The sequence below is a fragment of the Oncorhynchus kisutch genome, linkage group LG3 (assembly GCF_002021735.2).
Source record: "Oncorhynchus kisutch isolate 150728-3 linkage group LG3, Okis_V2, whole genome shotgun sequence".
NCBI classification, from domain to species: Eukaryota; Metazoa; Chordata; class Actinopteri; order Salmoniformes; family Salmonidae; genus Oncorhynchus; species Oncorhynchus kisutch.
Window position 1 is genome coordinate 9,030,382 of NC_034176.2, and position 16,890 is coordinate 9,047,271.

General features: G+C 42.2%; 1 protein-coding gene across 1 annotated transcript in view; it reads left to right on the forward strand.

The window, feature by feature from the left end:
* The first annotated feature begins 2,618 nt into the window (after positions 1-2,618).
* Positions 2,619-16,890, forward strand: part of slc1a3a (solute carrier family 1 member 3a) — a 33,634-nt gene continuing 19,362 nt past the window's right edge. Inside the window, exons 1-3 of the mRNA XM_020467217.2 lie at positions 2,619-3,089; positions 4,522-4,817; positions 6,069-6,206. Coding sequence (XP_020322806.1) covers positions 4,637-4,817; positions 6,069-6,206 — 319 coding nt within the window. The 5' untranslated portion in view covers positions 2,619-3,089; positions 4,522-4,636. The remainder of the gene's footprint in view (positions 3,090-4,521; positions 4,818-6,068; positions 6,207-16,890) is intronic.

Genomic DNA, 16,890 nt, shown 5'->3' on the forward strand with positions numbered 1-16,890 from the left:
CTGTTCTGCATTTCAGACAGAATCTATTCACCAGACTCCACAGCATTACAGCATGAAGAGACTTAGCGAGCTCAAACCTTCCTCCAGGCAGAACCTCACTGACGCTAAGATAATGTACTTCGGCATCTCAATGACAAACGTTTGTGTTTACGACTTATTCTTTTACATTTGTAAAAGCCACTGGGATGAGAAACATTTACAGTAAGGCTGACAAATGAACATCAAAGGAAACACCCTACTGTACATCAAGGAAACATCATACTGAACATCAAGGAAACATCATACTGAACATTAAGGAAACATCATACTGAACATTAAGGAAACATCATACTGAACAATAAGGAAACATCATACTGAACATTAAGGAAACATCATACTGAACATCAAGGAAACATCATACTGAACATCAAGGAAACATCATACTGAACATCAAGGAAACATCATACTGAACATCAAGGAAACATCATACTATACATCAAGGAAACATCATACTGAACATTAAGGAAACATCATAGAATATTAAGCCACACCATACTATACATCAAGGAAACATCATACTGAACATCAAGGAAACATCATACTGAACATCAAGGAAACATCATACTGAACAACAAGGAAACATCATACTGAACATTAAGGACACATCATACTGAACATTAAGGAAACATCATAGAATATTAAGCCACACCATACTATACATCAAGGAAACATCATACCGAACATCAAGGAAACTTGGACATTTTCAGCTTCCAGGGAATGTGTGCAGATCCTTGCGGCATGGGGCTGTTCATTATCATGCTGAAACATGAGGATGGCGGTGAATGAATGGGACAACAATGGACCTCAGGATCTGATCACGGTATCTCTGTGCATTTAAATTGCCATCGATAAAATGCAATTGTGTTCGTTGTCCGTAGCTTATGCCTGCTCATACCATAACCCCACTGCCACCATGGGGCCCTCTGTTCACAACGTTGACATCAGCAAAGCGTTCACCCACAAGAGGCCATACACCTGATCTGCAGTTGTGAGGCCAGTTGCCAAATTCTCTAAAATCATGTTGGAAGTGGCTTATGGTAGAAAAATGAACATTCAATTCTTTGGCAACAGCTCTGGTGGACATTCCTGCAGTCAGCATGCCAATTGCACGGTCCCTCAAAACTTCAGACATGTGTGGCATTTTGTTGTGTGACAAAATTACACATTTTAGAGTGGCCTTTTATTGTCCCCAGCACAAGGTGCACCTGTGTAATGATCATGTCATGCCTGGGTTCAGTCACAGCCTGGGTTCGAACCCGGGTCTGTAGTGGTAGATCGCTGCGCCACTCGGGAGGCAGGAACAGCAGTGTTCTAATCATTAGAATGCCTATGTCATAACTGCCATATCTGTATGTTAATTGGTTTGATGGTTCCTTCTGGAATTTGGGAGGAAGCGACAAAAGGAAGGATGGTTCCTTCCTTTCACCCACAACTTGATCACTCATCAACTGAATCAATAACCTGATCCCAGATCAGTCTGTGTTTGCTATACAGATATGGGATCAGACTACTGAATCGGCACCGTATTGATTACTTACGTATAAATGTGGTGAAAATCTTACATGTGACATACAACTGATTCATATTCTATTATCCATCAGCAGTCCTGTATTTCTTTTTCTCTCATAAACTTTGCCCTCGTTTTCCTGTAATACAGAAAGCTTTCCATAGCTGTGCTCTTCCCTGAGAGGCCCCTGAGTGTGGTCCCTAGTTCAGCCAGTGTAGTTTAATAAGCCAGGCGCTGGCCAGTCCAGTATACTATAGGTGATGAGAATCATCCAGACGTTCTCAAGCCCCAGGGGGAGACCGCAGCACTGTGGGGATTCTCACCGAAATTTGGCACTCGGGAGCTGTTTGTCCACTGACAAATGATCTTGTGCTCAGATGTACTGTATTGTTCCTGACAGCTTGACTGAGGGCTTCTTTGTACTGGTTCTCCACTGAGACGACGAGGGTCCGGGGACATCAGGAGAACGTTAAATAGAACAGATTAGCTGTTCAACGCTGCCAATGTTGTTATGTCACTGCCTTGACTTACTGTGTATTTGTTCCGTAGGCATGTGTACGTTTGGAGATGCAGTATCCAGTAGTCTAGAAAGAGCATATGTATTGTATTGTACCGTCACAGCCAATTATTTTCCCTCTTACCATTGTTTGTTTATTTTTTTTGATTCATTTACAAGGTTGTAAGTCATATGGGGACGGCAAGTAGCCTAGTGGTTTGAGCTTTGGCCCTCAAGTCCCTCGCAATGATTCTTTTACTATCTGACTGAATATTTTAGGCCTGTGTTTCTTTCAGTGTAAAGTTGCATAAAACCACAGCAACACGGTCAATATTTGCTTGGACTCTACACTTGATTCTGAGTTTTCTAGCATAGGGTCAAACTGGATATCAAATATCAACACAACTGCACATGACTGAGGGAGTCATCTTCTTGGAATTTGGGAGGAAGATGTGTAGCGACAATGTGTAGCGCCACTCGGGAGGCAGGAACAGCAGTATTCTAATCATTAGAATGCCTATGTCATAACTGCCATATCTGTATGCTAATTGGTTTGATGGTTCCTTCTGGAATTTGGGAGGAAGCGACAAAAGGAAGCTCCGTCCATATTTTAGATGGCTATAGCACAGCTGTTGGTCTCGTGTCTGATTCTGCTTTTTCATGTCCAATCAAGCTGAACTGACGAAGCTTGAAAAGCATGTGAAAGAAGAAGGCCTCTTTTTCCCTGCTGTGGCAAAACCTCATTATTCCCTCAAGCCCCTCTGTCTGAAAGGGAGGTGTTCCTTGGAGAAGATTAAAATCTCCTCCCTCTTCAGTGAGTCTCCAGCGTGTGAGAGAGTTTTCTGCACCTCCTCCCTCCATTCGCTCACTGGCCCTTTCATTCCCTTTCTCCCTCATTCCCTCTCTCCCTCCTCTCCAGCACTGGTTGTACCAGATCCGACTTAAAGAGCTACTCTTCTCTGTTGTTTATTGACTGAGATTTTCCCCAAATAACCCTGCAAAGGCCAAGAAATGACTCCCTAAAGGAAGGTATCCCAAAGTTTAAAGGTACAGTAGCAACTCTCTTCACACTTTTTAAAATGTGTTTATCTGACTGAACCACTGGCTGTGTGCTACTGTTTACTCATACCTCACTATTGGTTAGTCACTATGTGGCAGTTCACTATTGGTTGCTTTCTATTGGTTACTCACTATCTGGCAGTTCACTATTGGTTGCTTTCTATTGATTACTCACTATCTGGCAGCTCAGACTGAACAAAAACATTCTGTGATTCCACATGTGGCATTACTAAGGCAGTGGAGTTTTGCTTCCTTCAGTTCTATGTTGTTTCATTGTATCCCGAGCAATGTAGCCAACCTGGACTCAGGGGTAGACGTAACATAGTAAAAGTAAATCATGAAAACTCTAATTTGCATGATATGTTACATTTACTATGGTATGTCTTAATTTTCTTATATTATATAATTTTCTAATTTCTTATATCATCTTGCGAATTACAATTTGTACAATATGTTACGAATTTGTAAAACGTATGAAATGCCACGAATTTCAAATAGTTGTGACTAATGTTAGCTGGGTAGCTAACATTAGCTATGCTAGGGCTAAGGTTACGGTTCGAAACATGCAACCTTTGCATTGCTAGACGTTCATTATATGTAACCGTCTGTCTTATGTAACCATACCAACGATAACATATTATGCTAATTTCAGCATCTCGGATTTAAATTTACTCTGTTACGTCTAGTATATGAGACCAGACTGGCTCCTACACTACAACAGCTACTGCATAAAGAACTTGTCTGTATTCCTTATATTTTCAGTTCAGATATATTCATCTTTATGTTATATATTTTGTATACGTACCATACAGTATATATCACATATGTTCACCTAAAACTGAAATCTAAAAGTCAATTATTGGCAATCAGATCGATGGCAATAGATAGATGACTTTCTTTAGGTTATATGACTTACTTTCTGTGAAAATATTATCCAATCCATGTCATTTGATGTTGTTTTGGGAAAGTTCCCCTTTTCTTTCTGTTCATTCCTACTTGCCCCTTGAGAGTTTAACTTGTGATTATCATTGGAACGTGTAGGTCTACACACTGTACAGTTTGGGGGTTTTAGTTGTCTGATACTTAATAGGGATTTTTCAATGGATCATTATGGTACATTTCCACTGGTGGGCTTTGCACCAGGTTTTGGTCCAGAGATTGTGGTTGGTAAGTGTGATGATTTGGGGTGGCAGTAACTGAAAGTTGCTGGTTTGAATACCCGAACTGACAAGATGAAACATCTGTGGATGTGCCTTGAGCAAAGCACTTAACCCTAATTTGCTCCAGGGGTGGCTGACCCAGTAAAACAATGCATTTCACTGCACCTATCTGGCGTATGTGACAATAAAACATGAATTAAACAAATACATATTATAGCCCTCTTCTTCTCTTACATTTTCCACCCTCCTTCCCTCCCCAGATTGTCTCATCTCAGCTCTAAGACCAGTGTGGGGAGCCGGACACAGCATCAGGATCTATAGGTCCTCACAGGTGTTGGGAATATAGTGGTACCAGCAACAGCACTACCAGCAACTATGACCAAGAGCAACGGGGAGAACCCGCAGGCCCGAAGCCGAGTCAGACAGATCCGCGATGGCCTCCAGTCCCGTTCCCTGAAGGCTGTGCAGAGGGTGGAGAGTGTCACTAAGGATGACGTCAAGGGTTTCTTCCGCAGAAACGCCTTTGTGATCTTCACTGTCGCTGCGGTCATCATCGGCAAGTGTTGTGTCTTTAAGCCTTTTAGTTTGAGAAATGAGAAATGGCCAGGATGAACAGAGTTGGTATTAATTTCTTCATATTCCTCATCTCTTTCTCTTTCTCTCTCTTTCTCTCTCTCTTTCTCTCTCTTTCTCTCTCTATCTCTCTCTTACACATGCACTCACAAATACACACACACACGCACGCACACACACACACACACACACACACACACACACACACACACACACACACACACACACACACACACACACACACACACACACACACACACACACACACACACACACACACACACACACAAACAAACACATTATTAGATTTCGTTTAACAAAATTTGAAAATGCATTGTGTTGAAGGTTGGTATCCACTTAGAATCAATGTTTTCATATTCTCCTTCTCACATCATACAAAATGGGAGAATTTGGTCACGATTGATAATCTGCTGTGACATCAGTGCATCTGATAGCAGTGTAACTTCCCACCATGCCTTCATGCTCCCAGGGAAGAATAATGGCGAGTCAGATGAAGTGAGTGGAGGAACCCTTCACTAACCTCTAACCTCTAACCTCTACCCATTAACCCCTTAGCCTATCCCAGCAGGATCATAGCCGGGAAAAGCTCTGTGATAGAATTCCACACACAGCCCCCCAGAGAAAGGGTCAATTGAAGTGCCTGCTCCTCCTTTCCTGAACCCTAACCCTGCCACCTGGAGTCATGTTGAAATTCAGGATCACACTAATAGAGTGGTCCAAATCACACCCTATATTGTGCACTACGACCGTAGGCTCTGGTCAAAAGTAGTGCACTATATAGGCGAAATAGGGTGTCATTTGGGACACATCCTCAACTTGTGTTAGGAGTTTTCGTACAAACGGAAGCCTTTTTTCAATCACATATACACTGAGTGGACAAAACATGTTCTTTCCATGATATAGACTGACCAGGTGAATCCACTTTAATCAGTGTAAATGAAGAGGAGGAGACAGGTTAAAGAAGATTTTTTAAGCCTTGAAACATTTGAGACATGGATTGTGTATGTGTGCCATCCAGAGGGTGAATGGGCAAGACTAAACATATAAGTGCCTTTGAACAGGGTGTGGTAGTAGGTGTTCCTAATGTTTTGTCCACTCAGTGTAGATCTCTTTCACGAGATATACATCTGTGGGATTATTGTGGATGGATAATTGCATGCATCTGTTCCAGTCAGACTATTATATAGATGAGGTTGTTTATTTTATTTGACAGGTATAGGGCTGGGATTTGCACTGCGGCCGTACAAGATGACCTACCGCGAGGTGAAGTATTTCTCATTTCCTGGAGAGCTGCTGATGAGGATGCTGCAGATGCTGGTGCTTCCCTTGCTGGTGTCCAGTCTCATCACAGGTTAGACGAGGAACCGCCTATTCCACCACACCACACTGGAGTTGGGTGAAGTTGCCCCTAGATGCTGATCTTGGGTCAGTTTAGGGGAAGAGGAAGCTGATCCTAGATCTGTACTTCATCCAGGAGCCCACTGCTCATACCATGGCTTTAACTCTACCAACATCGTCTATACTGTTGCAATACTACTGCTGAGAAAACATGAATGATTTAGCTGGACAAGCAGCTATAATAAATGAACTGCTACTACTGCCCTAAAAACACAGATGAAAAGTTTCCTCATCAATCTACACATAATACCTTATAATGACATCACAAAACCCCATAATGACAATGAAAAACATTGTATAAATTGTATAAATTGGGTTAATTTATTCAAAATAAAAAACAGACCTTTTACTCAGTACTTTGTTGAAGCACCTTTGGCAGTGATTATAACCTAGAGTCTTCTTGGGCATGACGTTACAAGCTTAGCACACCTGTATTTGGGGAGTTTCTCCCATTCTTCTCTGCAGATCTCCTCAAGATCTGTCAGGTTGGACAGGGAGCGTTGCTGCACAGCTATTTTCAGGTCTCTCCTGAGATGTTCGTTCTGGTTCAAGTCCGGCATCTGTCTGGGCAACTCAAGGACATTCAGAGACTAGTTCTGAAGCCACTCCTTTGTTGTCTTGGCAATGTGCAATGAGTCATTGTCCTGGTAGAAGATTAACCTTCGCCCCAGTCTCAGGTCCTGAATGCTCCGGAGCAGGTTTTCATCAAGGATCTCCCTGTACTTTGCTCAGTTAATCTTTCCCTCAGTCCTGACTAGTCTCCCAGTCCCTGCTTCACCGTAGCGATGGTGCCAGGTTTCCTGCAGACGTGATGCTTGGCATTCAGGCCAAGGAGTTCAATCTTGGTTTCATCGGACAAGATAATCTTGTTTCTTATGGTCTAAGCATCCTTTAGGTGCAGGCTGTCATGTTCCTTTTACTGAGGAGCGGCTTCCGCCTGACCACTCTACCATAAAGGCCTGATTTGGTGGAATGCTGCATAGATGGTTGCCCTTCTAAGGTTCTCCCATCTCCACAGAGGAACTCTGGTGCTCTGTCTGAGTGACCATTGAGTTCTTGGGCACCTCTCTGACCAAGGCCCTTCTCCCCGATTGCTCAGTTTGGCCGGGCGGCCAGCTCTAGGAAGAGTTTTGGTGGTTCCAAACTTCTTCCATTTAAGAATGATGGAGGCCACTGTGTTCGTGGGGACCTTCAATGCTGAAGAAATGTTTTGGTACCCTTCCCCAGATCTATGCCTCGGCACAATCCTGTCTCTGAGCTCTACGGACAATTCCTTCGACCTCATAGCTTGGTTTTTTCTCTAACATGCACTGTCAACTGTGGGACCGTATATAGACAGGTGAGTGCATTTCCAAATAATGTTCAATCAATTGAATTTACCACAGGTGGATTCCAGTCAAGTTGAAGAAACACCTCAAGGATGATCAATGGGAACGGGGTGCACCTGAGCTCAATTTCAAGTCTCATAGCAAAGGGTCTGAATGCTTACTGTTTTTTATTTTTAATACATTTGCACAAAGTTCTAAAAACCTGTTTTCACAATGTCATTATGGGGTATTGTGATGTCATTATGGGGTATTGTGATGTCATTATGGGGTTTGTGATGTCATTATGGGGTATTGTGATGTCATTATGGGGTTTGTGATGTCATTATGGGGTATTGTGTGTAGAATGATGAGGATTTTTTTTATTCAATCCATTTTAGAATAAGGCTGTAATGTAACTAAAGGTGGAAAAAGGGAAGGGGTCTGAATACTTTCTGAATGCACTGTAGCCTTTAGATGAGACCACTTTTCCAACTCTTAACTAATACAATATTACACTGAACAAAAATATATATATATGCATCATGTAAATTGTTGGTCCCATGTTTCAGGAGCTGAAATCCAAAAATCGCAGAAATGTTCCGTAGGCACAAAAAGCTTATTTCTCTCATTTTGTGCACAACTTATTTACATCCATGTTAGTGAACATTTCTCCTTTGTCAAGATCATCCATCCACCTGACAGATGTGGCATATCAAGAAGCTGATTAAACAGCATGATCATTACACAGGTGCACCTTGTGCTGGGGTCAATTAAGGGCCACTCTAAAATGTGCAGTTTTGTCAATGCCACATACTGTATGTGTCAAGATATGAGGGAGTGTGCAATTGGCATGCTGACTGCAGGAATGTCCACCAGAGCTGATGCCAGAGAATTGAATGTTCATTTCTCTACCATAAGCTGCCTACAATGTCGTTATAGAGAATTTGGCAGCATGTCCAACCGGCCTCACGCCAGCCGTGGGCCTCCACATCCGGCTTCTTCACCTGCGGAATTGTCATTGGGTGGGTGCTGAGGAGTATTTCTGTCTGTAGTAAAGCCCTTTTGTCCAGAAAAACATATTTTGATTGGCTAGTTCTGGCTCCCCAGTGGGTAAGCCTATTCCCTCCAAGGACCACTCATGGCTGCACCACTGCCCAGTCATGTGAAATCTATAGATTATGATTTTCCTCATATGAACTTTATCTCTGTAAAATCTTTGAAATTGTTGCGTTTATATTTGTGTTCAGTATATATTGATATATATTGCTATGTGATTTAGGTGAACACTTTGTTTGTTGATTCTTGACTTTACCATGTACCTCTGAGGTCACGTCCTAATGGCACCCTATTCCCTATATAGTGAACTTCTTTTCTTCAGGCCAAGTACACTATTTAGGGGAATAAGGTGGTATTTAGGACCTAACCTGAGAGCAAACACTATTCCATGTTTACCAGTGCATGTTTTTTTGGGGTCCAGATGTGCTTCTAAATGACCTTAGGTCATGTTCCAAAGACAGATATTTGTATTTCTTTGTCCCAATTCTTAGCCAATGTACAAAGTCAAACCAAAACATCAGTGATTCCGGACGGGCTCGTACCTGGTCGTGTCTGCTTGTTTGTATTTGACAGGAAGTGGGCGTTATGCAAGTGCCTTCTGAGTGGTTGCTCACAGTGAGTGAGACAGAGGGCTGGCCCAGTTCCCTTGAAGTCTTCTTGGCCTATAATAACACGCTTTGTACCGTGCAGCTCTTCATTAACATATCCTCTGAGCTAATGTCACATGATACATGATAGTAAACAAAGCTCTGTGATTTCAGACCAAAGCTCTTCAAGAAATCCCTGTAGTATGTACAGTGGTGTAAAGTACTTAAAAACCTTTTAAGGATCAGACAGTTTTTTTTTTCTCCATTTTTGCCTAAAATGACATACCCAAGTCTAACTGCCTGTAGCTCAGGCCCTGAAGCAAGGATATGCATATTCTTGATACCATTTGAAAGGAAACGCTTTGAAGTTTGTGGAAATGTGAAATGAATGTAGGAGAATATAACATAATAGATCTGGTAAAAGATAATACAAAGAAAAAACAACCGTTCTTTTGTATTTTTTTGTACCATCATCTTTGAAATGCAAGAGAAAGGCCATCATGTATTACTCCAGCCCAAGTGCAATTTAGATTTTGGCCACTAGACGGCAGCAGTGTATGTGAAGTTTTAGACTGATCCAATGAACCATTGTATTTCTGTTAAACATTTTTTATTAAGTCTGCCCAAATGTGCCTAATTGGTTTATTGATACATTTTCAAGTTCATAACTGCGCACTCTCCTCAAACAATATCATGGTACTATTTCACTGTAATAGCTACTGTAAATTGGACAGTGCAGTTAGATTAACAAGAATTTAAGCTTTCTGCCTATATCAGATATGTCTATGTCCTGGGAAATGTTCTTGTTACTTGTTACTAATCACATTAGCCTACGTTAGCTCAACCGTCCTGTGGTAGTGTCACCGATGCCGTAGAGGTTAAGTAAAAAATACTATAAAGTACTACTTTTACTTCACTACATTCCTGAAGAAAATAATGTCATTTCTACACCATACATTTCCCCGGACACCCAAAAGTACTCATTATATTTTGAAAATTGCCTAATTCACGCACTTATCAAGAGAACATCCCTGGTCATCCCTACTGCCCCTGATCTGGTGGACTAACAAAACACATGCTTCATTTGAAAATGTACTTACTATGAAGGTGATATGTGGCTGTCCCACCTAGCTATCTTAAAATGCATTATCTGTCAGTCACTCTGGATAAGAGCATCTGCTAAATGACTAAAATGTCAAATAGAATAATAGTGTGAAGTTGTGAAAATGATGATAATTCCCTTTTAGTGTAAGAGCTGTTTGAAAAGACTGGTGGGATGGACTTTTGGCCTTCCTGGTGACATCACCAAGCAGTCAATTAGTTTATAGACCAATAAGAAAGAGAGTTTCAAACCACTCAGCCAATAACAACTAGTTTTCAGTTTTCCCCTCCCCAATCAGACCACGCCTAGTCAGTCCTTGCTAAAAGCTATTTTTGTTCATTTTTGAACATTTGAATTGAAAGCAATCACGCTAAGGTACTTAATTGTTACCCAGAAATGATTTGACATTGAGATAAAAACAGCTGCATTGGATCTTTAATCAATGCAATTGTAGGTACATCTGCACAGTATGTTTGTTAGCTAGCCAGCCAGACTGTAATTTAATAGGATCTGTGTTCAGACTGAGCTCTGGGAAGTTGTGGTATCGAGCATAAACCTTCAGATCTGTTTTGGGGGAGTAAAGATAGGTGATTGAGTGTTGAGTTACAGATGAACAGATGGAATGGAGAGAGTAATGAAGGGGAAGAGTGAACTGAACAGGGGTTGTTGTGAGACTAGGTGGTGCTGCTCCTGTGTGGTCGCCGGTCTCTTCACCCAACAGGAGCTTCTGACTCGGGTCGAGTAGGGTCAAGGGTCGAGTAGGGTCAAGGGTCACGGTGGCCATGCAGAGACAGCCTGGAGAGACAAAGCAGCCTTTCTCTCACCTTATGAAAAGAGACTCTTCCAGTAAGATATGTTGTGCCTATGTTTCCCCAAAAAACTCAAGGGTCAAGGGTCACGGTGGCCATGCAGAGACAGCCTGGAGAGACAAAGCAGCCTTTCTCTCACCTTATGAAAAGAGACTCTTCCAGTAAGATATGTTGTGCCTATGTTTCCCCAAAAAACTTAAGGGGGATGTTTTTTTCCCCATTTTTACTGGTTGCAATTTAATCTATAATTCAGAATTTGACAATGGAGGAAAAATCCATTGAAAGTGAAAGGAAATGTTTGGGTCTCTTTGATACTGTGAACTTTGTGTAGACTAAAGTAAACCCCCCAAAAACAGCGAAGAAGAGAATACCTTTATTAAGGAGCATATTGGGCAATTATTTTCTGGAAATATATAATCTGATCAGTATTATTACATCTGTGAAAGTGTTTCATCATCTAGCATGCTGTGTTAAACAGCTGTAGGAAACATTACGTTGGTCATTGGCTCATAAAACCGCCGCAGGGTTTGATTTACACTGTGAAATGGGAAACTCTTGTTGCCTGACTACATTGGAGTCTATGTTTAGAGAATGACATCGATGTTAACACTGGGTGGCTGACTACATTGGAGTCTATGGTTAGAGAATGAGATCGATGTTAACACTGGGTGGCTGACTACATTGGAGTCTATGTTTAGAGAATGACATCGATGTTAACACTGGGTGGCTGCCTACATTGGAGTCTATGTTTAGAGAATGACATCGATGTTAACACTGGGTGGCTGACTACATTGGAGTCTATGGTTAGAGAATGACATCGATGTTAACACTGGGTGGCTGACTACATTGGAGTCTATGGTTAGAGAATGACATCGATGTTAACACTGGGTGGCTGACTACATTGGAGTCTATGGTTAGAGAATGACATCGATGTTAACACTGGGTGGCTGACTACATTGGAGTCTATGGTTAGAGAATGACATCGATGTTAACACTGGGTGGCTGACTACATTGGAGTCTATGGTTAGAGAATGACATCGATGTTAACACTGGGTGGCTGACTACATTGGAGTCTATGGTTAGAGAATGACATCGATGTTAACACTGGGTGGCTGACTACATTGGAGTCTATGGTTAGAGAATGACATCGATGTTAACACTGGGTGGCTGACTACATTGGAGTCTATGGTTAGAGAATGACATCGATGTTAACACTGGGTGGCTGACTACATTGGAGTCTATGGTTAGAGAATGACATCGATGTTAACACTGGGTGGCTGACTACATTGGAGTCTATGGTTAGAGAATGACATCGATGTTAACACTGGGTGGCTGACTACATTGGAGTCTATGGTTAGAGAATGACATCGATGTTAACACTGGGTGGCTGCCACATTGAGACTTGAAATAAACACTTTGATTCAGACTACGACATATATAGAATTTAGGGAAACCTTTTGGGATCCCATCAAATGCAAACATGGACGTGATAAAATGGATGGATATTGGTTGAGCTTGGCTAATATGACTTCTGATGGTACAAAATATGTTACGTACAACTTCGGAATTGCAACATTGTACGAAGAGTGAAACATTTAAATATAGTGTGTCATACAACAGTTAAAGGGGTTGACACTTATACTGAACAAAAACATAAACGCAACATGTAAAGTGTTGATCCCATTTTTCACGAGCTGAAATATTCTCAGAAATATGCACAAAAAGCTTATTTCTCTCATATTTTGTGGACAAATGTTTTTCTTTTTTTTCTTTTTTACATCCTTGTTAGTGAGCAGTTCTCCTAATATAATCCATCCACCTGACAGGTGTGGTTTATAAAGAAGCTGATTAAACAGCTTCTCCACCTTGTGCTGGGGGACAATAAGGCCACTCTAAAAATGCGCAGTTTTGTCACACAACACAATGCCAGAAATGTGTCAAGTTTTGAGAGAGTGTGCAATTGGCATGCGGACTGCAGGAATGTCCACCAGAGTTGTTGCCAGAGAATGTAATGTTAATTTTCCTACAATAAGCCGCCTCCAATGTTGTTTTAGAGAATTTGGCAGTATGTCCAACCGGCCTCACAACCGCAGACCACATGTAACCATGCCAGCCGTGGACCTCCACATCCAGCTTCTTCACCTGCGGGATCGTCTGAGACCAACTACCCTGACAGCTGATAAAACTGTGGGTTTGCACAACTAAAACATTTCTGCACAAACTGTAAAAAAAAACGTCTCAGGGAAGCTCATCTGCGTACTCGTCGTCCTCACCAGGGTCTTGACCTGACTGCAGTTTGGCGTCGTAACCGACGTCAGTGGGCAAATGCTCACCTTCGATGGCCACTGGCATGCTGGAGTAGTGTGCTCTTCACGGTTGAATCCTGGTTTCAACTGTACCGGACAGATAGCAGACAGCATGTATGGTGTCGGGTGGAGAGCAGTTTGCTGACGTCAATGTTGTGAACAGAGTGCCTCATGGTGGCAGTGGGGTTATGTTATGAGCAGGCATAAGCTATGGATAACGAACACAATTGCTTTTTATCAATGGAAATTTGAATGCACAGAGATACTGTGACGAGATCCTGAAGCCCATTGTCATTGCCATTCATCCACCGCCATCACCTCATGCTTCAGCATGATAATGAATGGCCCCATGTCGCAAGGATCTGTACACAATTCCTGGAAGCTGAACATGTCTGTATACTCACCAGACATGTCACCCTTTGAGCATGTTTGGAAAGATCTCGATCGACATGTACAACAGCGTTTTCCATTTCCTGCCAATATCCATATGTTGTTTAGTGTATACCCCAATATGTTACTGATAAAATGTGCCATAATATCTAGATCATTTCTGACATTGCCTGTCCTTCAAATTATGTTGGCTGTTAGATGGGAGAGGGAGAGAGACGGAGGTAGAGAGAGAGAGAGAGACGGAGGTAGAGAGAGAGAGAGACGGAGGTAGAGAGAGAGAGACAGAGGTAGAGAGAGAGAGAGAAAGAGACAGCGGTAGAGAGAGGGAGAGACGGAGGTAGAGAGAGAGAGAGAGGGTCTGGGGTCCACTCACCAACCAAGAATTCACAAACACCAAATTGAGACTGCATGCAGAATTCTGCAAAAAATATCCTCAGTGTACAATGTAAAACACCAAATAATGCATGCAGAGCCGAATTAGACCGATACCCGCGAATTATCCAAATCCAGAACAGAGCCATTAAATTATACAATCACCTAAAAGGAAGCGATTCACAAACCTTCCATAATAAAGCCATCACCTACAGAGAGATGAACCTGGAGAAGAGTCCCCTTAGCAAGCTGGTCCTGGGGCTCTGTTCACAAACCCAAACAGACCCCACAGTGCCCCAGGACAGCAACACAATTAGACACAACCAAATTATGAGAAAACTAAAAGATAATTACTTGACACATGGAAAGAATTAACAAAAAAACTGAGCAAACTAGAATGTTATTTGGCCCCAAACAGTGGCAGAATACCTGACTACTGTGACTGACCCAAACTTAAGGAAAGCTTTGACTATGTACAGACTCAGTGAACATTGCTATTGAGAAAGTAGGCAGACCTGGCACTCAAGAGAAGACAGGCTATGTGCTCACTGCCCACAAAACGGGGTGGAAACTGAGCTGCACTTCCTAACCTCCTGCCAAATGTATGACCATATTAGAGACATATTTTCCTCAGATTACACAGATCCACGAAGAATTCAAAAACAAATCCAATTTTGACAAACTCCAATATCTATTGGGTGAAATACCACAGTGTGCCATCACAGCAGCAAGATTTGTGACCTGTTGCCACCAGAAAAGGGCAACCAGGGAAGAACAAACACCTTTGTAAATTCAACCCATATTTATGTTTATTTATTTTCCCTTTTGTACTCTAACCATTTGCACATCAACAGATGTGACTCAACAGCCTTTGTTTCTCAAATGATTGCCTCACCTGGTTCACCAACTACTTCTGCGATAGAGTTCAGTGTGTCAAATCTGAGGGCCTGTTGTCCGGGCCTCTGGCAGTCTCTATGGGGGTGCCACAGGGTTCAATTCTTGGGCCGACTCTCTTCTCTGTCTATATCAATGATGTCGCTCTTGCTGCTGGTGAGTCTCTGATCCACCTCTACACAGGCGACACCATTCTGTATACTTCTGGCCCTTCTTTGGACACTGTGTTAGCAACCTTCCAGACAAGCTTCAATGTCATACAACTCTCCTTCCGTGGCTTCCAACTGCTCTTAAATACAAGTAAAACTAAATGCATGCTCTTCAACCGATCGCTGCCTGCACCTGCCCGCCAGTCCAGCATCACTACTCTGGACGGTTCTGACTTAGAATATGTGGACAACTACAAATACCTAGGTGTCTGGTTAGACTGTAAACTCTCCTTCCAGACTCACATAAAACATCTCCAATCCAAAGTTAAATCTAGAATTAGCTTCCTATTTCGCAACAAAGCATCCTTCACTCATGCTGCCAAACATACCCTCGTAAAACTGACCATCGTACCGATCCTTGACTTCAGCGATGTCATTTACAAAATAGCCTCCAACAACCTACTCAACAAATTGGATGCAGTCTATCACAGTGCCATCCGTTTTGTCACCAAAGCCCCATATACTACCCACCACTGCGACCTGTACGCTCTCGTTGGCTGGCCCTTGCTTCATACTCGTCGCCAAACCCACTGGCTCTAGGTCATCCTCAGGTCTCTGCTAGGTAAAGCTCCGCCTTATCTCTGCTTGCTGGTCACCATAGCACCCACCTGTAGCACGCACTCCAGCAGGTATATCTCTCTGGTCACCCCCAAAGCCAATTCCTCCTTTGGCCGCCTCTCCTTCCAGTTCTCTGCTGCCAATGACTGGAACGAACTACAAAAATCTCTGAAACTGGAAACACTTATCTCCCTCACTAGCTTTAAACACCAGCTGTCAGAGCAGCTCACAGATCACTGCACCTGTACATAGCACATCTATAAATAGCCCAAACAACTACCTCTTCCCCTACTGTATTTAGTTATTTATTTTGCTCATTTACATCCCAGTATTTCTACTTTGCACACTCACCTACTGTCAAATCTACCATTCCAGTGTTTTAGTTGCTATATCGTATTTACTTCGCCACCATGGCCTATGTATTGCCTTTACCTCCCTTATCTCACCTCATTTTCTCACATTGTATATAGACTTGTTTATACTGTATTATTGACTGTATGTTTGTTTTACTCCATGTGTAACTCTGTGTTGTTATATGTGTCGAACTGCTTTGCTTTATCTTGGCCAGGTCGCAGTTGTAAATGAGAACTTGTTCTTGACTAGCCTACCTGGTTAAATAAAGGTGTTCTTGACTAGCCTACCTGGTTAAATAAAGGTGTTCTTGACTAGCCTACCTGGTTAAATAAAGGTGTTCTTGACTAGCCTACCTGGTTAAATAAAGGTGTTCTTGACTAGCCTACCTGGTTAAATAAAGGTGTTCTTGACTAGCCTACCTGGTTAAATAAAGGTGTTCTTGACTAGCCTACCTGGTTAAATAAAGGTGTTCTCAACTAGCCTACCTGGTTAAATAAAGGTGTTCTTGACTAGCCTACCTGGTTAAATAAAGGTGTTCTCAACTAGCCTACCTGGTTAAATAAAGGTGTTCTCAACTAGTCTACCTGGTTAAATAAAGGTGTTCTCAACTAGCCTACCTGGTTAAATAAAGGTGTTCTCAACTAGCCTACCTGGTTAAATAAAGGTGTTCTTGACTAGCCTACCTGGTTAAAT